The 26,320-nt window shown below is 39.0% G+C and overlaps 1 protein-coding gene across 2 annotated transcripts in view; it reads right to left on the reverse strand.

Annotated features, from left to right (window-relative positions):
- RfC38 (replication factor C subunit RfC38) overlaps positions 1-25,642 on the reverse strand; it is an 80,924-nt gene extending 55,282 nt beyond the window's left edge. For both annotated transcript variants that reach the window (XM_090385260.1, XM_090385262.1), the window contains exons 1-2: positions 25,446-25,642; positions 16,453-16,658 (exon numbers count right to left, since the gene is read on the reverse strand). In XM_090385260.1, coding sequence (XP_090241386.1) covers positions 16,453-16,658; positions 25,446-25,532 — 293 coding nt within the window. In that variant the 5' untranslated portion in view covers positions 25,533-25,642. The remainder of the gene's footprint in view (positions 1-16,452; positions 16,659-25,445) is intronic.
- Positions 25,643-26,320: the final 678 nt, after the last annotated feature.

Below are 26,320 nucleotides of genomic sequence, written 5' to 3' on the forward strand. Positions count from 1 at the left end.
AACCCACAAGTTCCAGTTAATATCTGGAAAGTTAAAATCTCCCATTATAAGACATTCTGATTTACTGGCCCACTATTTCTCTGCACAATTGCTCATTATACTCATCAGGCCTATAACCACACCTACTCTCATTTTTCCTTTCCCAGTGCTTATGTCACACCAAACAGACTCAACATTGCATTGTTCACCAACATCAATTGGATGCACTTCCTTAGATTTTTATGTGTTTCCTAACTAACAGCATAACCCCTCCTCCCTTCCTGTCCTGTCTATCCTTTCTGTACACATTGTACTCCCCAAATTCCAATTCGGCACTGCTTATATCTGTGTGACACCACATCTCTGATATCCCAACAATATCTGCCTTTGATGTCTTGACTAGCACTTCAAGCTCATCAAATTTATTAACTATACTCCTAGCACTGGTGTACATGCAAGTATACATGCATCTGTTTCTACTCTTAGTTACCCTAACACAGCCCATGCATTTATTTGTTCCACTATAACTCCCAACAGTCCTGGAAATCTCCATTGTCTTGCTTTCCATGCTGCTGCTGCTGCTCATGCTAATAGAAGTGCAAGAATCACTTATGCCTCTGCCTGCGGCTACTGTTAACCTTTTAGGTGTATTCCCCCCAAGCTAGCAATTTTCCAACCCACCTAACACTGCCTTGATAGCATCAGCAAATATTCTTGCACCCTTTCTATTTAGTGTACCCCATCCCTGTAGAAGCAGTCTCTCCTGTGAACAAGCACAGACCAGGCTAAAAAAAATTCTACCCCTTGAGCCTTGCACAATCTCTCCAGGGCCAAATTGATCGACAAGGTTCTTATCATATACTCCCTCTTAACATGTCTGGGCAGAATTGCAGACATTTTCACATTTAACCCTAACTCACGACTTTTTTCCAACGTTGACCTGTACTTGAGTAAATCTGCAGATCTTTTATTCTTAATATCATTAGTTCCAACGAGTTCAACAATATCACCTTTTGTGGAAGTTATATAACATCAGCCAAAAAAAAAAAAAAAAAAAACCTTCTAATGTCACCCATCCACACGCTCCAAAGGTTTGTCTTAAATTCTGCCTTGAATCTATTTAAGCTATCGACTTCTACAATGACAGATGGAAGTTTGTTCCAGCAATCAACCACCCACTAGCTAAAGGAAAACCTCTGCACATCTATCCTACAACTTGTATGTATGGCTTCTTGAGAGAATGACCGATGTATAAAAGCAACTGGTGCTGCTTTTGATACACCAGTCATTTCCTCTCTTTTTTTCACTTGTTGTTCCTGATAACCTGTTCCAAAAATAACAGATTTCATGTTCCTCCATGACCGGACTGACTAAGGTCTCAGGAAAGCACATTATTTAGTGTTATACTACTATTTATTTATCTTATACCAAGGAACTTAACTTCTAATAGTAATAGAAGGATGCCATGCAAGAAAGCAAACGTATGAGCTTATGTAGCATCAGCCAAAAAAAAAAAATTTACACAACCATTCCCTCTAAAAGTTTGTCCTGTTCCTCCTTGAATTTATTTAAGCTATCAACTTCCACTGTGACAGATGGAAGTTTGTTCCAGCATTAAACCACCTTCTGGCTAAATGCAAATTTCCGCACATCTATTCTACAACTGTCTTCCTTCAATTTGAATTTATGTCCCCTTCAGTTCGTAATCTGAACAAGTGGAAGAAACCCATCAGAATTCAGCGTGCTCAACCCATTCAAGGCCTCACACACCTCAATCAGATCACCTCGCAGGTGCCTAGTCTCCAGCCGCTGGAATTTGCAGAACTTAATCCTTTCTTGGTAAGAGGATCCCTTCATTCCCCTCACCAATCTTGTTGCCCTTCTCTGTACACGCTCAAGCTAATCTACATCCTTCCTAAAATGAGGCCTCCAGACCTGTACGCAGTACTCAAGCGTGGCCTAACCATTGCCTTATTCAAAGGGATAATCACCTCCTTTTCCCTGCTAACAAAATTCCTGTATATTATTGACAAAACCCCATGACCTACTCTTGCAGCCTGTCCGCATTGCTCAGAAAACTTCATATCTGACTGCACAATTACCCCTGGTATTTTTTATTTTCTACCACCCTAAGTGTAGTACCACACAGTTGGTACGTTCCTCTGGGGTTACTTCTACCCATATGCAGTACTTTGCATTTGTCAATCTGCCCATCTGCCCAAATTTTCTAGATCCTGTTGCAGTAGCACACTGCCATTACTGTCATTAACAACCCTGCCAACCTTTGTATCATCTCCAAACTTCAACACTAAGCCTAATATACCTTCATCAATATCATTGATAAATATACAAAACAACAGTGGATCCAACACCAAACTCTGTGGGACTCCACTAATAACATTAGTCCACGAAGAGCAGCATCCACTAATTACCACCTTCTGTCTTCTCCCACTCAACCACCCTTTTATCCATTGTAGCAACTTATCCTTAATACCATTTTGCTCCAATTTGTACAGTAGTCTTCCATGCGCAACAGTGTCAAAAGCTTTCAACAGTGTCAATACCTGAAATCCAGGTATATGATATCAAAATTATTCTTTGCATCCAGTTCCTTTGTAACCACATCATAGTATCCAATCAAATTTGTCAAACAAGACTTTCCTTTAACAAACCCATGCTGTGTCTGAATTATGGCTGCAGTCTTGTCTAGATGATCCTGCAATGCATCTTTAACCAGTGACTCCATTATTTTACCCGGAACAGAAGTTAAACTAACTGGTCTGTAATTATTCGTGTCGCCCTTCAATCCTCCTTTGTGAATTAGGGATATATTTGCACATCTCCAGTCTGTGGGGGACTTCCTCTGAGTCCAAGGATGCTCTCATAATTATGGCTAAGGGTTTGCTTAGTTCCTTTGCCGCCTCCTTTAATATAATTCGTAACAAATGCTAAAACATGTAACAGAAGCTTGTTTCACCACAGTAAAACAAGCTTCTGTTTTGGTGTGATCATGCTAGATAAACCTCGTGCACGCGCTTTGTGCACTTTGTTTATCTAGCATGACCACGCGGTAGCATTCTTGATTTCCATGTGTAACGTATTTATGTATTCGTAGCTACTGAAAGCTTCTATAAGTATTTTATGTTATCAAAAGAAGCGAAGCCCCCTAGTGACCATTAAGATAAAACTTAATCACTTCAGTACGTTTCTTTGACTTTTTTTTTTCACATTTCCACTGAGGGGAAAGAGTGGGGGAAATGTATTAGGTATTTAATTCTAGCAGTTTCGTATAAATTTAATAACTGCTTCCATATTACAACTAACTTTCAATTATCCAAGGATTCCACTACATTTAATCTGCATCTGTTGACTTGCTACTATTGGATATGTGTATATATATTTATCACTTATAAACATTGTTTATAAGTGTATAAACTTAGTATACATGATTAGTTGTCGCTTATTCATAGAATTACTGCTGCCATTTAAACTTCGATATAATGTGTATGCAATTTGGGTCTATACTTGGCATCTGTACACATATACATTATCGACCACACACACACACTGGTCAAAAAAATACAAACTTTGTATTAAGATAGTCACAGACAAAAGAAATGTAAATAAATGCGAATAGTGCAAAGAAAACTGTGGCATGAGGTGATGATGTATACTTCATTGAGTAAAATGACTGCATAGGCTGTTCAACTGCAGTAATCTGAAGCCAGAATGGAAGGAAACCATGATCTCTCAAACTTTGATAAAGGTCTTATCATGGGTGCACGTTTAGCAGAAGCCATGGTTCAAGAAACGAAAGACACAACTGGTTTCTCAAAAGCATCTAGCTCAAAGGTTTTTAATCACTGGAAAGTGAGCATACTTCCACATTTAAAAGGCACAAATCTGGCAGAAAAACAATACTTCAAGAGCAAAACTGTTGTACTCTGAGTACAGAAAAATAGGACATCCAGTGTGCAGTAAATAACACTGAATTCAACCAAGCCTAGAACTACCCTATTTCAACACATACCATGTGCGGGGAATTGAATGAACTGGGTATTGGCAGTTGCATGCCTATTCGAAGCCACTTGTTTCAGAGAAAAACAGAAAAAGCATCTAGCTTTTTCTGTTTTTGCATTGAGAACATCATTTAACAGCAGCGATATCCAAATGGTCAAGCATGAGGGTACATAAGTACACATGCCTTGAGTAACCAGGGTTCAAGCCCATGACTTCTACATATGGTGCTGTTTCTTGTATTCTTTCAATCTTGCAAACTCCTCTGACCTTAGTCATCCCAGAGTATAAACAGAAAATTTATTTTATTTATTTTTATTTGTTATTGGACAGTGGAACAATGGGAGAAAATTGTGTGGCCAGACGAATCACAATACACTTTGTTTTGCACTGATGGTAGGCAGAGAGTGTAGCAAGAACCTCTCGAAGCAATAGACCCTGCTTGCCTTGTTAAGACAAGGTATCAAAGTATGGGGAATGTTTTGTTGGCACGGACTGGATCCACTAATACTGGTTGAATGTCATCCAGGGAGTACCTGAATTTTGCATCAGATCTACTGCATCATGCAATGTTACACTTTTATCCCGAAGGTGATGGCCACTTTATGTTTGGCAATGCAACAGCACATCGTGCCAGAATCTTGTCTCGTTTTGACTCAGATTTCGACCGTGTGGTCAGGCATTTGTGAGATCTGTGCAATTTAGTTTTATAAAGTGTGTACAATTGAATTTTTCGCCTACCGACGATGTCAGATGAAACTATTAAGGACTCTGGACAGTCAGGTGACTTTTTAGATAGAAATGACCAGTTTTAATGAAGATAAGTACATTTTAATATTTTTGTATGTAGTGGTCACCTTATGTGTATATGATGATGCCATTAAGAAATCTCGGACATTAGCGTCACGAGAAATAGTATTGCCCTCCGTGGTTTTCACAGGGCAAAGTATAAACTTTAAGAAAGAGTAGAAACCTATGTAGTGTACAGTTATTTAAATTAATATAATGATTCTATATATTTACCTATTTAACCATCTGTCTCTTCTCCACGCCACAAATTAGAACGCCATATTGGGTGCCATCTTGTATTTGACCTCGTCGTGAGAAGAGATACTTGGTCATTTGTGCTCCTATGATCTGTCACTTACAAAACAATGTGTCACCTGATGTACTCATATGTTTTACATTTATGCCATGCACTACGTGGCCAAACTTCGCACTATATTCCGACAAAACTGAGCAAATTACAGACATCGAAAAGTCGCGACCTCAGTGTAACCTGAGCTGAGAACTGCTCCAACAAATTGTGCTCAAATTATGTTATACAACCGAGAAAATGTGTATCTAGTGACTTCCCCCTCCCTGCCATGGTAGTACTTTAGAACTTTTCCTGTGCATCTTATAGTATTTTCGATGTCACCAACGTCTTCGGCACCCACTGAAACCCTATAGGGAAGTCCAATTGTTCTGGAGGAATTTTAGCGCCGGCTGTTCCCCCCCCCACGTGACAATGGGTGATAGCCCAAAACTTTAAAAGCGTATTACCAACCTCATACTAAAGCTACAAACTTGTAGCGGGTGACGTTCTGCACCCCTTAATGAGCACTTTCACGAGAAATCACAATAATCTCGATCAACCGAATCGGCTTGATAATCCAGATACCATTCAACATGGAGAAAAAAAGTGACAAAAATAAAGATAACATCCAGCGGACCCAGAATGATGATCCTATCATCATCAAACAACATGAAGAATCGGCAGACCCCAGACAGGCAAAAGAAAGAAAAGAAAAATAATTCCCAAATCGGAGCGGGAGACACGCTCACAGACAGAGCCGAAGGAACTAAAAGAAATACAAGACTACCGAACAAATGAAAAAGATACCAGTGAAAACAAGCCACCGGAGCCCCCCCCCCGACCCTATCCTCCCAGACGGCACTGTACATGAAAAGTCAATGTTTCTAAAGGCCGCCCTGAAAACCCTGTTTAAGGAACAAACAAATAGGGTAACCACAGGCCTCAGAGCCCACATTGTCAACTTGTGGAATAAGCTCAATACGCTCCTGATAGAAACATTCCTACAGAGCGAAAGGGTAACAGCAAAGCTCCAAGTATACATGGAGTATGGGGCAAACCAAGTGCCACAGCGCATCCCCACATATGCCAAGATGCTGAGGAATCCTTCTAGTAAACCAAGCACAAGTCAACCAGCGAAAAAAAAACTCTCTTACCAACACCGCACAACCCCTAGTTCTCCTCAAACCGGCCACCTCCGAAGCACCACAAACAAGTGAGCAGATAAAAGAAACGATAATCGCCAACCTATCCAGTGACTAAAAAAAAAACAAATCAAGTCCATTAGAAAAACAAGAAATACGGGAGTGATAATAGAAACTGCGACTGAGGAAGATGCAGCCAAAATCCTCAACACCAAAATCCCTACATTGGGCCTGAGTGCTGAGCCTCCAAGACAAAAAGGACCAGCAATCATAATATTTGACACTGCAAAGGACACAGCACCAGAAATAATAAGAAACAAATTCTACCACAAGAACCTTCAACAAAGCTTCCCAGATGAGGACCCCACTTCCTTGGTCACACCAAAGTACCAGACCAAGTTGCGCACAGGAGGGACAACTAACCGGGTGTTGGAACTCGCCCACAGAGCATGGCAGGTAATACACCAGCAACCATGAGTCTTTCTAAACTGGGGCAGCCACCGTTTTAAAGAACACGTGGCCATCCCCAAATGTTTTAGATGTCACTTTGGCCACACGACTCACACATGCACTCAAAGTGAGCCCACCTGTGGTCATTGTGGACAAAAAAGGTCATGGCTACAATACATGCCAGAATAAAGTGGACTTTACAACCTGCGCCAATTGTAAGGCACAAAATCTACAGCACACCCATTCAATAAGATAGTAAATGCCCAGTTTACCTAAAAGCCAAAAGTGCCCAACAAACCAGAATAAATTATAGGTACCATCCATAAACAGTACAACTCCACCAAGTTAAAAATTTTGCAAAACAATGCCCAGAGAGCAATTGCTGTAGCAGGACAACTCAACCAAAAAGCAGACGAGGAGAACATAGATATTCTCCTTCTTCAAGAGCTATACACCAATGCAAAGGAAGTCAGAGGTATGACATATAAAACAGTCCACTGCCAGAATGATACCCCCTTGGGCTGCCATACTTGTACGTAACCCCAACCTCACAGTTACCAGGATTATTCACCTCTACCACTCATTGGTTGCACGTGCCCACATAATTGGACCAGTTGGAGAATTTCACACCATATCAATGTACTGCAGACCTGGGGACGATATCTCCCCAGCCATCAACTATCTGCAAAATCTCACACAGGAGCTACCAAATGCCAACATCCTGCTTGGAGCAGATGTTAACTACCACTTTCCCAGTTGATACAGTGAAACACCAGAATGACGTGGCTCCAGGAACAGACAACGTCTTGAGGAATATCTGACCAATGTCCATCTCACTATTCTGAACCAGCCAAATAATCTCCCTACATATTCCAGCACTGGAATATGTAGGAGTCTACAATAGATATCTCACTCACTACAGGGTCCTTAGCAAGCCGCATAACAAACTGGACAGTACCTGAAGACTGGTCAACATCCGATCACCGTGCCATCAGCTACTAACTTCTCCGTACAATTGTTTGTTTGTTTATTATTTGGTTTTTAGGAGCATTAGCAACTAAGGCCATATTGCTCCAGGGATATGCGGTGGTCATTCCCTGACCTTTCTGCACCTCCGTATTTGGTGTTCACAGGCTCAAACCCCGGTATAATCAAGAAGCGTGTGCTACGCACTGCTGCTCCTGCCCACCTGGCTACGGAGGCCCCCCCCGTAAAATTGCTCACACTGCCACAGCAAGACTCCGACAGCAAAGATACTCCATTAACAAAGCAGACTGGAACTGCTTTAAAGAAGCCATTCAAAATATCCAACCAAATATGGACACAAACAATAGATCTGCCAACTGCCTGGACTTATACCAGCGAGCTGTCACTGACGCCATCACAAAGGCAGCAGACGCTGCCATCAAAAAGAAGATACGCATCCCTGGTGGCGCCAGGAACTCCAGACTCTCAGATATGAAGTTAATACCAAGAGACGAGCATTCCAACGCACCCGCAAATCCTGGCCTCTGGCAGAAGTCTGTGTTCTGCACCAGTGCTACCGGGAGGCAAGAAATAGATACACTGCAAGGATCAGGCACAGGCAAAGGAAAAAACTCTCCTGAGAGCACCTTGTATCCACCATTGGAAATGACAACCCCCTGGGTGGTGGTCTACAGGATCGCCACAAACAAGCTCCACATGGGGGGGGGGATTGTTCCTTCGACAAAAACCCCACAAAACTGCATGACTAAAACATGGCAAGAATCGACTGGAAATATCCTGGACACTGTCTACAAACCAGTGACGCTCACCAACACATTGGAACAAGGCACCTTATGCACAGAAAATGAAAACTACCACACGGACCAAGAGGAAGACCCCTTCACAGAGATCGAACTCGCCCTGGTAGCCTACAAACCTCAAGACTGTCCAAAATCATACCGTCCCATCGCTCTTCTCTCTCTGTCATTAGCAAAATTCTTGGAACACCTCCTACGACAACTTATTGATATCCACTACAACAATGCTGGTCTCTCCTCTGACAAACAGTATGGCTTCAAAAAAGACAAATCGAAAACAGATGCCCTCGATAATATAATCAACGCTGCCAACGCTTGCAGCCAAAAATACTTCCTAATGATAACCACTGATTGTGCCGGGGCATCTGACACCCTCTGGTGGCCAAGCATCCTCGGCAGACTCAGAGAGGCTAAACTACCAAGCAACTTATATAGTTGCATAAAACACTACCTCTCCCAAAGGAGCATCGAAGTAAGAGCGCCCTACTGCCAAGTAAACTGCCCACAGGGCTCTGTTCTCAGTCCCCTTCTTTGAGGCATAGTCCTTGATGAGTTCCTCAACTTGGACCTGGGCAATGTCAAAACCCAGGCTTACGCCGATGATTTAGTACTGATGCTGGCTGCAGATAACAGGACCCAATTGGAGGCCTCTGCCAATATAGCAATCTCCACCCTGCAGGACTGGGCAATGCACCACTGCCTAGCAATCTTCACTACCAAGACCCAATCAATCCTCCTGAAAGGCCATCTCGACTTGAACAGACTACCACAAATCAAGATTCACAATAAAACGATCAAACTCATAGCACAGCTAAAATACCTCGGCATATACCTGGATAAAAACCTCACCTGCTCTACATACAAAAGAAGATGAAAAGCTACACCTCATTAGTCGTAAAAATAACAAGGGACTGGGGATTAAAAATGAGAACCCTCACCCTATTCTACAAAGCAGTATTTATACCAACCGTCATCTATGTTGCTGCCGTTTGGTACAGAAAAGCAACAACTACAGTCAACCAAAAGAAGCTGGACACGATACAGCGCTCCATGCTGCTCACTACCACACGTGCATGCCGCACCGTCAGTACGCATGCCCTCCAGATCCTTGTGGGTGCACTCCCACTGGACCTGAAGGTCGTCCGACAGGGCATGTTGGCAAACCTGTCAAATGGGAAGACAACTATTTTCCTAGACTATATCACCGACTACTAACAACCGGCCGATGAAAGAAAGATGACTCACCACCTACCTACAAAAAATTTGGCAGCAGAGATGGGAGACCTCTGGAAAAGGGGCAATAACCAAGAAATTTATACCGGATGTAGGCAAAACCTTTCCAAAATCCCCACCCTGGTTATCCCCAAACCTGAGGACCACATACCTGTTAACCGGCCACAGTGCAAATAATGAGAAACTTGCCAGACTGGGGCTCACTGACGACCCAGACTGTTTGTGTGGACAACTGGAGATATGGGATCATCTCATGCACCATTGCTCCCTCTACGAGGATCTCTAATCCATCCTGATTACAGAAATACAATTTATCCCCAGAGGCCTGGAGTCAGAAGAAAAATACACAGCTTTCACAAAATTTGCCCAAAATTTCTTTGCAAGACGCTGGACTATCCCACTGAGACAACAGCAACAACCAACATAAAACCCAACCTAATGCAACTGCATCACGGATCGACCAGCCCTAACCAACAACGAATGAGCGATGTCACTGTGCAATGTTATCAAACAAGGGCAATGCGCAGGACCGAAGACATCACACATGACCACACTCATGAATGACTATAAAATAAACTAAAAAGACATCAAGAACAAGAACTGGACTAAAAGACAACATCCCAAGCTAAGACCTGCGTCTTAAGCATGACAAAATACCGGACCAGACATGAATGACAGTGCAGCTACACTGCCAAATGCCACTACTAGTGATCTGACCAGACTCTCTTGCCTGGTTCCCTTTTAAATCCCTTTCCCTTGGAAGGTGGGAGGAGACAGGCCCCATTTCCTTCCCCAGCTGTCCTTCTTTTGCCTGGTGAGGCATGGGTTTGCCTCTGACTCTCTGGAGTCACCTTCTTTTATCGTCCCCATATTTCTAACTCTTCCCCCAGCCTTCAAGCCTCCCCCCACTCTATTTGTATGCCAGCGAATGCCCTACAAGTCCAAATTTAACTACACCCAAATTGCTTTGCCCACAAAACTTTCGGCCCCTCGAATTCTAGCACTATCCCTGCCACAATCATTCCACGTATGTTCGAGCTTCTTTTTTTTTTCTTTTTAGATGCTAGCCACTGAAATCTCAGGAAATTAGATGGCAGGACCTGCCAGAGTGACTATCTTAAACTACCTGGTCTGCCTCCACGGAGCGAAGTGCGGGCAACGTCGGGCCTCAGTAGGTGCCTGGCGGCTAAATGGTCAGAGGAACAATGGTACACAACACTATAAAATACCCATATAATAATAAAATACCCATAAAAACAATACCCATATATTTAAATCTCTGGCCTTTACAATGTTCTGTATCACAAGACAATGTATACCACATAGAGATGGGGGAACCCCTGTTGCCGTTTGATCCTAAACACACTTTACACTTCTTAACTCAATCAATTTTTTATCTTTAATCCATACTCTTCAACTATAGATTAAAAGAAAATGTCATATCTTCATATAAATCCTACTGTGGCAAACCTAGACCCAGTAATTGTTGTTGGTACAATACAGAAAAATGGTTGAACTACAGATAAAAAAAAATGGCAAGGTAGTTAGTTCTGTTGACAAGATATAAGTAAAGAAAGTTACCATTTCAAACTAAGCAGAATAATTATAAAAGTACATAAACAGAGAACAACACTGTTATCCTTAAATAAGCAGAAACTTTTTGAAAGGAATATTACTTTAAAAAGTCATTTTTGCATTCTCTTAAGGTAAATGGCTTTGTTAAAAGTGATTGATCTGACTTCTCTTTCTTTTTTTTGGCACAATACTATTTTCAAATATAAATTAAACTTGAATTTTTTTTTTTGCATGGAATATCCATTTCATAAACAGCACAAAATACAATACTGCCATCCATAGCAAATTTTTTTACATCACCGACAATCCATAATTCCATAAAGTTTTAGTAGTAGATTTGACTTCTAGCATTTTGATCAAAAAGCTCCAACTGCCTATTCTGTAAATTTTCATAGCAAAACTGAACTGTTATATAATACACGTATAAAGAGTGTACGTACATCTGATGTCACTAATGGCATCTGAATTAAAGAAAAATGATGTTGACGTTTTCCCACACTAACTGAAATGCTTTCCAACATTAACTCGCTAACTTTAACATAACATTGTGATGTTCTCAATGACTGAAATCATGTTTCCAAGTTGAATGTCTGAAAAACTGTTCAAATCTAATGATCAGTTTTTCAGACATTTCAGATTAATTTCAGATCAATTAATATACAGTGTGCTAGTAATATGTGTATCAAATGTGTTAATGATATTAAAACAGCCACAATATTCACATGTACATGTGCAAATATCTAAGATCCAATTTCTAGTTATAACTATAAAAAATAAAGAATCAGGTAGTGAAGATATACTACCATTGCAAAAGTCAAAAGAGAAAGCTAATAATAAATGGATCAGATTTATATTTAATAGAAAGAGAGACACAAGTGATTCCAAAAAGAGAAAATTCATGTAACAAAATTATACCATACTGGAACTCATGATTCAGGGGAAATAAGGGATGATATTTAGGGAAGATAGAAGGGGTGGTGGTGGTGGTGGTGGTGGTATCATGCTTCTTATCAAAAGCAAATGCAAAAAGAGCTTTTGCTGTCTGAAGTTAGGTCTGCCAGCATAGAATTCCAACTAACTCACACCACACAGATTCCATGCTGGCAGACGTAACTTCAGACAGCAAAAGCTCTTTTTTTTTGCACTCAGGCTGCTAATCTACAGACCAGAAGAAGATTGCGAAGATCGTGACAAGAGTCTCTACAGTAAATGGAATGGGCAAGCAAGTGTGAATGTCTTATTATGGGTGGCTTCAATCTGTCCCAGATTTACTGGAGTAAGTGGGAGGAAAACTCACCTTGGGGAAAATTTTTTCATCATAAACTAGATGATTATTATTTGTATCAGGAAGTCAGAGATAATACTAGGGGTGAGAATATTCTTGACCTCATCATTACTCATGAATTAAATGACATCAGAGGGCTTAAAATACACGAACCATTGGCAGGTAGTGATCACGCAGTCGTCAGTTGGAAGATGTTGTTGTTAAATTTGTTGGTGCATAGCAACTTAGGCTATAATGCACAGCTGGAAGATGAAGAAAGATGCTGAAGAAGAAAGAAGTTAAAGGTAAAGGCACGGGTTTTAATTTCAGAAGAGGGGACTTTCACAGTTTAAGGCATTATATCACAGATGCCACGAATGTATATATACCATTAAGAAAATATTGCAGGAGGATAATGCAGAAATTAATGAATACAGAGCTGGCCAGGCAAAGAGAGCAGAAAAAGATAGCATGGGATAGTTACAGAGCAATGAAAGGTACTGAAACCTACAACAGCTACAAGTTGGTTTGTATTAGTACCACAGATAAGGTTAGAGAAACAAAGGCTGCACTGGATAAGAGAGAAAAGAATGGGGACAAAGAAATTTTCATGTATGTAAATACAAGGAATGAAAAAGGAAATCAGATCAGACCTTTGTGCATTGGGAGTGGGAAAGTCTTAGACAATCCAGCTAATGTTGAGGATGAATTGACCAGGCAATTTGCATCTGTCTTTACTGAAGAAGGACCCTTCATACTGAGAAGAGGTTATGCGAGCGAGACTGAGTTGTATGAAATTAGTAATTTTGAAATTACAGATGACTATTTATTAGAAAAACCTTTAAGCAAGAAGGCAAGGCTCCTGGAGTTGATGGCATATACCCAGTAAATTTGAGGAAGGCCACCAGGGAGTGTACTGAACCACTGAAGTTAATTATGAGGGCATCTTTGGACTTGGGAGAGACTCCTTTGGATTGGAGAAGTACCAACATATCACCAATACATAAAGGCAGTTCTAAGGGTGAAGTTGCTAACTACAGATTGGTTAATCTGACTTCAGTGGTAGAGAAGAGGCAATGATTTTTGCCTCCAGGGCATTTAGATAAATATGCATTCTGAATAACATAAACATGGTTTTGTTAAGGGGAAATCATGTTTAACTAACTTAGTAAGCTATTTTTACACAGTTACTCATGAGCTGGATGTAAGGAACAATTTTGACAGTTTATTTAGATTTTAGCAAGGCATTTTACTCAGTTCCCTCATGAGAGGTTATATAGGCTGGAAAATGTTGGGATTACTGGGAAGTGTCTAAGATGGATTGCTTGACTGCAGGGCAGAAGGCAGAGGGTTTGATTAATGAATATTCTTCAGATTGCTGTAAAGTCAGAAGTGGGACCCCGCAAGGATCAGTTCTTGGACCACTGTTGTTTGATTTTCATAAATGATATCGACAATGGGATAGAAGGCTTGACGTCAAAGTTTACAACAACGTAAAGACTGGTAGAGTAGTTAATGATCAGTACCAAGCAGCACTACTTCAGGATGACTTGAACAGGCTGCAAGAATAGTCAGAAAAGTGGCAACTACTTTTTAAGGTCTTACACTTGGGGAATAGCAACCCCAAAATAAATTATACACTTCGTAGGGTTGAATTGTTGTTGTTATTTGGTTTTTAGGAGCATTGGCAACTAAGGCCATACTGCTCTGGTGATAGGCGGTGGTCATTCCCTGACCTTTCCACATCCTCCGTATTTGGTGGTCACGGGCTCAAACCCCGATCTAATCAAGAAGCAGTGCTACGCACATGGTTCCTGCCGACCTGGCTACGGAGGCGCTTGGGGTTGAATTAAAAATAGTAGAGGAAGAAAGGCATCTGGGAGTTATAATACGGACAGATATGAAGATTTCTAAGCAGTGTAAACAGGCAGCCAGGAAAGCCCATGGTATTCTATTGGTGATTTATTGAATTATCCTGTAGAGATATGGATGTCATTGTCTCACTGTATAAGGCAATTGTAAGACCACATTTGGAATACTGTGTACAAGTGTGGAGACCTCATCTGAAAAAAAGACACTGAGCTTCTTATAAGGGTACAAAGACAGGCAATTCACATGGTGAGATTGGCAAAGGGCAACCATACAAGGAAAGACTCACGTTTATGTGGGCTACGGGAACTTAACAACCAGGCATCTCAGAGATGACCTGATTAAGGTTTATAAGGCTCTAAGAGGGGTTAGTAAAATGAATGAGGGAATTTTCAATTATAGAGAATTCCAGAACTAGGGGAAATAAATTCAAATTATAGGGAAAGAGGTTTAGACTAGATTGTAGGAAGTTTTCTTTTAGCCAGCAAGTTGTTTATTGCTGAAACAGATTCTCTTAGCAGGTAGTTGAGGCTGAAAGTTTGAATAAATTCAAAGGTCAACTGGCTACCTATGTGAGGAGGGAATAATTTGTATTTTCTTAATCTACTTTTTTTTTTCAACCAGTGCAACAAAAGCCTATAGCTTCCATGCACTATGTGGCTATTACTATCGCTACTATTACTAAATAACAGGACAATTTTTTTTAGTATCATTCCCTTGTTAAAAAAGCACTATAAATATGTCTGCATCATTCAAAAAGTATATAATAACAATGAAGTTGGAGTAATGCATTAAACTATTGTAATAAGACTTTCAAAAGCAGTAGTAGCTGGTTCAGAGTATAACTTGAAATGTCTATTGAAGCAGTTAGTTAAATAAAATTAAAAAAAAAAAATAAAAATAATCAGTCCAAAGATAACAAATTTTTGTTGTGTCTATTTAAAGCGTCAACTGCTGGTAGATTTACCTTACATAAATTTGTAAACACATTTACATCCTTCATATATCTGTGAAGCACATGGAAAATTGACTGATAAGGAAAACTGCAAGACAAAAGTTATTGTCTGAACAGGGTTTACTTTACTGATGAGGGTCAGATGTCCTTGGACAGGCTGCATGATGGCCATTGGTTGATTCACACTAGATGTGGGTGGAGGAGCCTATAATCAGCATGCAGAGCCTTTGTTTTTTTTTTTTTTTGCAAGCTATTCAGGAAGAAATGTGAATCACAAAAGTATTCTAATTCTGTCACATGACCTGTCCAAGTACACTAACCTCAACCAACAAAGTACACCCTGTTCAAACAACAACCTTTGTCTTGTAGTTCTCCCTATCACTGCTTTCAGTGATAGGGAGAACTACAAGAAAGGCACACTGAAAGTCACTGCTTTCAGTGTGCTCTACAGTTCCATGAGTTAGGTAAATACCTGTTTGCAAATTTATATATATCATGTAACAAAATATAACCATAATTTTAATCTTTATTACTGAAGAGGTTCACAAGATATGGATAAGTAACATATACTATAATTTTTTTCAATCTGATTGTATGGGACACTTTAATTAAGTAAACGTTTACCTCTATTCAGTGAAGCAGTGTTGCTTTATAATTATAGTGTACATGAATATACTATGCCTTTGCTAAACACATTAAAAATTTATTTTCTTGAAACATACAAAGTAAGCAATTCTGTTTTAGGTTTTTTTTCTGATAAACCAGTTATTAAACAGAATGGCACAGACATAAGAATTACACACACACTCTCTTATACCACATACCTTGGGTTCATCTCAATATAATTTTTTCAATCTGATTGTATGGGAAGCTTTAATTAAGTAACCATTTACCTCTATTTAGTGAAGAAGTGTTGCTTTATAATTAGTGCACGTGAATATACTCTGCCCTTTGCTGAATACATTAAAATTTTATTTTCTTGAAAATAAGAACAAAGTAAGCAATTCTGTTCTTAGTTTTTTTTCCTGATAAACCAGTTATTAAACAGAATGACACACGTAAGAAACATACACACACACACACACTTATACACTTATACCACATACCTTGGGTTCATCTCAATGTGATAATTACTAGCAATCGTAACTATTTCTACTTTTCTTTTAGATGGGGTGGTAAACACCTGGTGTTCTATTCTTAGTTTTTCCACTCCTGGACCATATAATTCTCGCAATAAACACATTATTCTGGTCTTTTTCCCTGCTCCTGATGGCCCATATATTAATAAATGGGGGAAGTCTCCTCCTTGAACCTATAAATTAAGATGTTATATGTAATAATATTTTATACAAGATGCTGATGTTAAAATATTTATCCTAATACATGTATTATGAACATTTAAGCATTAGACCTAGAACTTAAAACAATAGGCTTTATTCTCACATATAATTAAGCCTATATATATATATATATGTATATGTATACAGTGATGAGTTGCCAAAATCTTAACAACCGGTTCCCTGTAAAAAGTTCTGATTTAAGGGGTATAATACAATATGTATTTTTTGTACTTTTCTCTATAAGTGGCAATGTATTGAGCCATTTGGAATAATACTTAATAATATAAAAAAATATCAATACATTTCATTATTATTAATAGTAGTAGTACCTAGTTTCCAAGTGCAGCAGTGGCAGCAAATGATGCAAGCGAGCTAATATAGCATTAGCCAAAAAGAAAAAATAACACCACCTATCTCGTCTGTCCATTCAAATACTCACTTACATGAGACCAGGTGGTGGTTTGTTCAAAAACTCAATTACTCTCTGGCTGAAAGCAAATTTGTACGCATCTATCCTGTAGCTATCCTTTTCCAATTTATGTCTATCCTGTAGCTATCTTTTCTCAATTTATGTCTATCCTGTAGCTATTTTTTCTCAATTTATGTCTATCCTGTAGCTATTTTTTCTCAATTTATGTCTATTCTGTAGCTATCTTTTCTCAATTTATGTCCCCCCTATCCATGTTGTCTGAGAAAGAGTAAGAATACTATCATCATTAAGTTTACTCGATCCATTTAAAGCTTAAAACACTTCAATCAGGTCTCCTTTGCAAGCACCTAATTTCTAAGTGCTGCAATTTGCAGAACAGAAGTCCTTTGTAATAAGATATCCCTTTGTGTTCTTGACTAATCTGGTTGCTGTCCTCTGCACCTTTTCCAAGTGATCTGCATCCTTCTTAAAACAAGGCTTCCAGACCTATATACAACACTCAAAATGTGGCCAAAATTGTCATTGCCTTATACAATGGGACAATCACTTCCTTGTTCCTATATATCACTGACAGAACCACATTAGCTGTTCTAGCAACCTGACTGCACTATTCGGAGAACTTCATGTTGGACTGTTCAATTACCCCTATTTTACTTTCATCCTCCACAACCTTCAGTGTAGTACAATCTAATTCACATGTTATTCTGAGATTACGGCAGACCATATGCAGTATCATGCAGCTACCAATAATAAACATCAGTGGTCACTTCTCAGCTTATCTACCTACTTTTTCTAGGTTTTTCTGCACATTAATACAGAAATACCTAGAAAAAATTGATTCTTGTCATTAATAACCCTACCAACTTTGTATCACCTGAAAACATAGATAATAATTTGATATACCATCAACATTGTTAATAAATACTGTAAAAAATAAGGGGCCCAGAACTGGATCCTAAGGGATCTCCACTAATAACGTTAATGCAAAAAGAACAGTGCACATTTATAACCAGTCTTCTGCCACTCAACCATCCCTTTATCCATAGCAGTAACTTGCCCCTAATGCCACACTGCTCCAATTTGTACAGCAGTCTTTTTTATGGAATAGTGTCAAAAACTTTGCTGTAATGATGTAAATGATATATGATATGTTTGTTATTTGGTTTTTAGGAGCATTAGCAACTAAGGCCATATTGCTCCGGGATATGCGGTGGTCATTCCCTGACCTTTCCGCATCCTCCGTATTTGGTGGTGATGGGCTGGAACCCCGGTCTAAGATATATGATATAAAAATTATTGTTTCCTAATTCCTTTGTTATTGCATTAGAGTTGTTGTTGTTGGTTTAGGGATTTATTAGGCGCATCGGCAACTATGGCCACAGTGCACCAAGTGCATTAGAGTAGCTAATCGAATTGGTCAGACAGGGTTCCCACCCCCAACAAATCCATGCAGTGATTTCCACAATTCCATTCATGTTAAGATGATCCTGTAATACTTCTTTAACCAGTAATTTCATTATTTTTTCTGATACAGAAGTCATACTTACAGGTCTATAATTGCTCATATTGCTCTTTGATCCCCCTTTGTGAATAAGAAAGGCATTTGCATACTCCAATCTATAGGAACCTACTCTGAATCCAAAAGTGCTTTCATAATTATGAACAAAGATTTGCTTATCGCTTTTGCTGCTTCTTTTAATACAACTGGATAGATCCCATCAGCCCCAAGTGCTTTGTTTACTTTTAGCTTCAGCAATTTATCTTCCACTTTCTTCTCATTTATAACAAAAACTTTTAACTCCAAATTATAACTTGGTGTACCTCTTGTGTTTCCATTCCTAAAAACTACAAGTGTGAAGGTAGATGCAAAATATTTAGGGTTTGTCAGCAGCCTGAACAGGATCAGAAATAGTTGTGCCATTCATACCTAGTGGACTATGTTGTTCATCCTTCTCCTTCTAGTGTTAACATTTTATTTGCATTCTTAGCCAAGGACTTCTCATAATCTGCCTTAGCTTGCCTAACCCACTTAGTGAACTGATTGCAGACTAGTTTTTACTTACTGTTATTTTCCATATTGCCCGGTAATTTATAATCATCCCATTTATTTGTTTGTCTCATCCATTATCTTTTGATCTGCCGTCCACTTAGGTCTAAACTTTGAACAATATCTCTTTGTTGGTATTAGTAAAGTAATCGTGGCTTCTATGATTACCTCTTTGAATGCTTTCCATTTAGAATATGTTGTTGGTAACACCATATTGCACAGAGTGTTTGGGGAGGGGTCACCACTGGTGGTTTCCCACAACTGCACTGTTGGCGCTGCTGAATAGAATTTAAAAACTGTCTGAGACCATTATATTCACTTTATGGAAGCAAATGCCTTCTCTTCACCCCTGCCTTTAGTTATAACTTGAATGGTCACTGCTGATAATCAGATCAAGAGTATTACTTTCTTTTGTTTTCCTATAGCAAGTGTCTAACACTGTGCTATGGGAAACAGCCTAAATCAAGAAAATTTCCTGTACTGTGTGGGCAACTAACCCACAAATTGAACTTCAGTTGTTCACTCATTATAAGATATTCTGATCTATTGGCCCACTCCACTGTGTATAGTTGTTCAATATACGCATCAGAGTCATTTGGCCAAAAGCAGACTCCTATTCTCCTTTAGCTAGCAATACTTATGTCACGCCAAACTGAATCACTATTATGCTCTTGGGTGGTGAAAAGTATTGCTTGAGAATGCCAGAATTTGGTAGTCTGGGAATAGTGTGCATATTTTGAGAATCCTAAAAAAAAAAGTCGCAATGGGGCTGAACCAACAATAATTGCTTGTTCTGCAGTCTGTGCAACCTTGTGGTTCTGGAGCAAAAATACCACATCATCTTGGTAAATCTGGCCCTGCACAAGAATGCATTTCATTAAGAGATGGAGTAGAAATCTACCCTAATGAAATTCAGTCAATTTAATAGACTACCAAGTTTTAACACAATATACAATAAACAAATCTTGAGTAAAACTCCAGATCTTGGGTACAAGTCCATTTTTCGACTAACGATCAGAAACAAAGCAGTGATTGACAGGTGCCACTCATGGATTCCCCACCCATACATAACACACCAAAGACATTGTAATATATCAAAGTCTAAATAAAAATAGAGAGAAATGGCAATAGGGAATTAAAATAAGCAAAAATAATTACAAATGAGTACAATGTGTACAAGAAGGGAGGCAGGGTTATGTTGTTAGTTAAGAAACACATAAAATCTAAGGAAGTGCATCCAATTGATGTTGAACAATGCAGTGTTGAGTCTGTTTGGTGTGAAATAAGCACTGGCAAAGGAAAAATGAGTAGGTATGTGTTACAGGCCTAATGAATCTGATGAGTATAATGAGCAATTGTGCAGAGAAATAGAATGGGCCAGTAAATCAGAATGTCTTGTAATGGGGGATTTTAACTTTCCAGATACTGACTGGAACTTGTGGGTTTGGTCACTCGCACACTAGCAAGACTTTTGTGGATTTATTGGATGATAATTTTCTACAGCAACATGTTCAAGAGGCAACCAGAGGGAGTAATACTCTTGATCTGATTATCAGCAGTGATTATTCATGCATTAAGAATTTGCAGATAAAGAAACCACTGGGTGGCAGTGATCACAATGTACTGATGTGGGAATTAAAGATGTAAATACCATCTAGGCTAAAGGGAAGGGCTTTTGCATTCGTAAAGGTGACTACAATGGGCTCAGACAGTTTTTAAATTCTGTACAGTGAGATCAACTGCCACGAGCCTCATTAATTTATCTGACATCCATTTAGGCCTAACCTTTCAACAGTATTTCTTAGTTGGAATGAAAATCCTAGTAGCCTCCAAAATTAAGTCCCTGAAGGCTTCCCATTTAGAATTCAACGTTCTAGCATAGATGTACAGAAATTTGCCTTTAGCCAGCGGGTAGTTGATTGGTGGTACAGGCTTCCATCTTTTGTTCTGGAAGCTAATAGCCTAAATAAATTTAAGGCTGAGCTGGACAGGCATTTGGAACGAAAGGAGGGGTAAAGTTGGAGCTTTTTTTTTTTTTTTTTTTTTTGGCTGATGCTGCATAAGCTTGCTTTCTTGCATTGTATGCCTCTACTAATGCTAATGCTAAATCTTCAAAAATAACTACGTTTTTTGCTTAAATCCCTCCTGATGTCGTGTAAAAACCAATCTTTGTTAAAATATCTCTTACCAGTTTTTAAATAGGGAACTTGTTTTCCACTATAAAAACAGCCTAACTAAGAATAACAATAGCGAAGGTATTCACAATAATCACCCAATCACAGAACTCGACCATACAATATCTCTGCTTAAGACCACGCCCACTGCTAAGAGACAACTTGTACCCAAGATCTGGAGTTTAGCTCGAATCTTGTATTCCTTTTATATATGTATTTTGATATAGACAAATGTTTATTTTCTTTTTTATGGAATAGTGTCAAAAATTTTGCTGTAATGATGTAAATGATATAAAAATTGTTTGCATCTAGTTCCTTTGGGTAGGGGTGCTGATCTGTCAATTGTAATTAACATGGAAAAAATTGAGAATGCCAGCAAGGTAAAAGAGATAACCTGAAATTATATTAGATTAACATAAAAATAATAATGATAATAACGATGGTACCTAAAGTAGTGGGTCCTACGGCTTTAACTACTTTTTCAGAGGGTCGGAAGCCGAAACTGTAGGAGCCACCGCAATAAACAGAGTCTGTTTCTGTTATGATGTATACTCTGGCGACCTGACAGAGACCAAAAGGAAGGAATAAAATTCAAATATAAATAAAAATAAGTATATAAATATAAAATTGAGTTAAAAAGCTAAAATAATGCCAATAAATCTTGTTAAAGGAGAAACGAATGAAAGTTTGAATTCAGAAAGACAAAATACAGTATAAAATTTAAACAATGTAACTCTAAATAACAATTTCACCAATTCCGGTACAAGCAAACAGTAAGTTGGCTTTGACCTGACTTTATTCGGTAATCTAGTTACTTTGTTTAAATTTTATACTGTATTTTGTCTTTTTGAATTCAAACTTTCATTCATTTCTCCTTTAACAAGATTTATTGGCATTATTTTAGCTTTTTAACTCAATTTTATATTTATATACTTGTTTTTATTTATGTTTGAATTTTATTCCTTCCTTTTGGTCTCTGTCAGGTCGGCTATGATGTATACGTTTCGCACGTATACATCATAACAGTAACAGAGACCCTACTTATTGCGGTGGCTCCTATGGTTCTGGCTGCCAACCCTCTGAAGTAGTAGTTAAATAGGACCCACTACTTTAGGTACCATCGTTATTATCATTATTATGTTAATCTAATATAATTTCAGGTTATCTCTTTTACCTTGCTGGCAGTCTCAATTTTTTTCATGGTAATTAGCATTAGCATTAGTAGAGGCATTTGATGCAAGAAAGCAAGCTTATGCAGCATCAGCCAGAAAAAAAAAACAAAAAAAACCCACTTCCGCTTCACCCCTCTGTTCGTTCAAAATACCTGTCCAGCTGAGCCTTAAACTTATTTAGGCTATCAACCTCCACCACAAGGGATGGAAGTCTGTTCCACCAACCAACCACCCGCTGGCTAAAGGCAAATTTCCGCACGTCTATCCTACATCTGTCTTTCCTCAATTTGAATTTATGCCCTCTCAGGTGATTTTTCTGAGCTAGAGGAAGAATCCCATCAGCATTGAGCATGCTTAAACCATTCAAGGCTTTATACACCTCTATCAGATCACCTCGCTGGTGCCTAGTCTCCAGACACTGTAATTTGCAAAACTTAAGCCTTTCTTCGTAAGAGCACCCCTTTGTTCCATTCACTAATCTTGTTGCCCTTCTCTGTACGCGTTCCAGCAGCTCTACATCCTTCTTGAAATGAGGCCTCCAGACCTGTATACAGTACTCTAGGTGTGGCCTGACCATTGCCTTATACAATGGAATAATCACCTCCTTATCCCTGCTGGAAAAATTCCTGTATATCATTGACAATACTCCATGAGCTACTCTTGCAGCCCGTCTGCACTGCTCCGAGAACTTCATATCTGCCTGCACAACCACCCCCAAGTCCCTTTCATTCTCTACCACTGTCAGTGTAGTACCACAGAGTTGATACGTTGCTCTGGGGTTGCTGTTTCCCATATGTAGTACTTTACATTTGTCAATGTTAAACTTCATTTTCCACCTCTCAGCCCATCTGCTCAACCTTTCCAGATCCTGTTGCAGCAGCAGCATAGTGTCAGTAGTGTCCTTGACAACCCTGCCAACCTTTGTATCGTCTGCAAACTTGGACATTAAGCTTGATATACCATCATCAATATCATTTATAAATACAGAAAACAATAATGGACCCAACACTGAGCCCTGAGGGACTCCACTAATAACATTAGTCCACGACGAGCAGTGTCCATTGATTACCACTCTCTGTCTTCTCCCCCTCAACCACTCCTTTATCCATAGCAGCAATTTGCCTCCAATGTCACACTGCTCCAATTTGTGTAGCAGTCTTCCATGTGCAACAGTATCAAAAGCCTTTCTAAGATCCAAGTATATAATATCAAAGTTATTCCCTGCATCCAGTTCTTTTGTGACTGCATCACAGTATCCAATCAAGTTGGTCAGGCAAGACTTCCCCTTAACAAAACCATGCTGTGTCTGAGCTATAACTGAAGTCTTGTCTAAATGATCCTGCAGTGCTTCTTTAACCAGTGCCTCCATTAATTTTCCTGGAACAGAAGTTAAGCTCACAGGTCTATAATTACTTGTGTCAGCCTTTGATCCTCCTTTGTGAATTGGGGTCACATTTGCACATTTCCAGTCTATGGGTACCTCCCCTGAGTCCAAGGAAGCTCTCATAATTATGGCTAAGGGTTTGCTTACTTCCTTTGCTGCCTCCTTTAATATAACTGGATAGATCCCATCCACCCCGGATGCCTTTCTTGTGTTTATCTTCAACAGTTTCTCCTCCACTTTACTCCCAGTTATTTCAAGATTCTGTAGCTTACTGCTAGAGTTGAATACACCTCTGGCATTCCCCTTGCTGAATAACTCCTCATGTGTGAATGTCAATGCAAAATATTCATTTAGTTTGTTAGCTACCTGAGCAGGATCATCAACAGTTGACCCATCAATATCAAGTGGACCAATCTGATTCATCCCCTTCCTTCTAGAGTTTACATAAGTAAAGAACTCTTTGCTGTTTTTCTTTGCATCCCTTGCCAAGGATTTCTCGTAATCTGCCTTCGCCTGCCTAACCTCCTTTGTAACTTGGTTGCATATCAACTTGTATCTATCATAGGCTTCTGTGTCATGTGTTAATTTGTAAGTATCCCATGCATTTTTCTTCTCTGCCATATGCCTCATTAGTTCATCTGACATCCATTTAGGCCTAATCCTTGAACAATATTTCTTAGTTGGTATGTAAAGCCTAGTAGCTTCCAAGATAAGTTCTTTGAATGCTTCCCATTTTGAATTTGCTGTTGGTAACATCATCAGTTGGTCCCAATGTATAGAATTTAAATACTGTCTCAGTCCATCGTAGTCGCCTTTACGGAAGCAATAACCCTTCCCTTTACCCCTAATGGTAGTTACCTCTTTGAGTAAATCCCACTTCAGCACACTGTGATCACTGCCACCTAGTGGTTCATTTATCTGCAGATTCTTAATGCATGAAGAATCACTGCTGATAATCAAATCAAGAGTATTACTCCCTCTAGTTGCCTCCCGAACATGCTGATGTAGAAAACAATCATCCAATAAATCCACAAAAGCCCTGCTAGTGCGTGAGTAACCAGCCCCCAAATTCCAGTCAATATCTGGGAAATTAAAATCTCCCATTATAAGACTCTCTGATTTACTGGCCCACTCTATTTCCCTGTACAGTTCCTTATTATACTCATCAATTGCAGGTCAGCACCCCTACCCAATATACTGAAAATAAACATGTGTATACAGTATTTCATTATGGTTGCCGGTTATCTCTACTATAACAAGTAGTGCCCGGATCCATAACCCAGTTTAATAATTATATTTTAATACTTTTTCTTGCTTGCTTAGTCGTTCAGTAATATTATTAAATCCTATTATTTTTATGAATATTATTTTGATATATATGTATGTTATAAATATATATACATAATTTATTTATACAAACACACAAGTTTTGTACTGTCTTGGTATTTAATTATAGCAGCAGTGGTTCTACAAAATCGCTGTTTTATCAAAACTCAGCGATTGATTGATTGATTGATAGAAATGAGCCTATTCGTAATAACTCCTTGCTTACCAGTTTTTTCAAATGAGCAGCCTGCTCTTTATGAAAATCTAATTTTGCCAATGTTGTAGGACGATGTTTATCTACCCACAAACTCATATCGTAGGAATAAAATTCGTACAGGTTGGAAAAAAAGAAACGGTTTCTAAAAATAAATTATATTAGTATCATTCTTTAAAATTTACACATATCATACAACGCGGGCAATTGATAACAACTTATCCACCTCTAGAGTAGTAAGATATTAGTCTGTGGCACCTCTGGTGACAACGGCATATTACAATAAAAACATGGAGAGCCACAAAATCGCCAAATAACACCGCATGAAGAACTAACCCAGTAATTATTATTTCGAACCAATGACTTTAGAAGGTTGATGGAATTCTACATGGAAAAAAATTAATTTATCGTTCCAAATTTAGCTAACTACAATTACTTGGAGTACTCAAAAACAAAGTAAAAAGGTATATCTCTTTCTTGTGAACATCTGTGACTATATGTGGTTGTTCTGGAGTGCAAACAGAACATTTATTTTATTTTATTATTATTATTATTTCTCTTACATTATTTCTCCCTGTTTGGGGGTTCCACCTCGTGACGGGTATTGCTACCAAGTGCACAGGGTGGTTATTGTTATGTCTGGTGTTACCGTTAGTCGAGGAATTCTCTGACTGGCTTGGGGGGAGACAAAGACGAATAGAGTAACAGTAGCCACTGCCAGAGGTGAAAGAGATTCTTGCACTGCTTCTATTGGAATGAGCAGAAGCCTGAAAAACAAGATGCAGGCTATTTCAGAGATTGCCGGGAGTCATTGCGGTACAAGTAAACAGATGGGTTGTGTTAGGGTAGCTAAGAACAGAAATAGGTGCATGTATACTTGCGTGCAC

This window comes from Mastigoproctus giganteus, chromosome 11 (assembly GCF_048544385.1).
Source record: "Mastigoproctus giganteus isolate SK-2022 chromosome 11, ASM4854438v1, whole genome shotgun sequence".
NCBI classification, from domain to species: Eukaryota; Metazoa; Arthropoda; class Arachnida; order Uropygi; family Thelyphonidae; genus Mastigoproctus; species Mastigoproctus giganteus.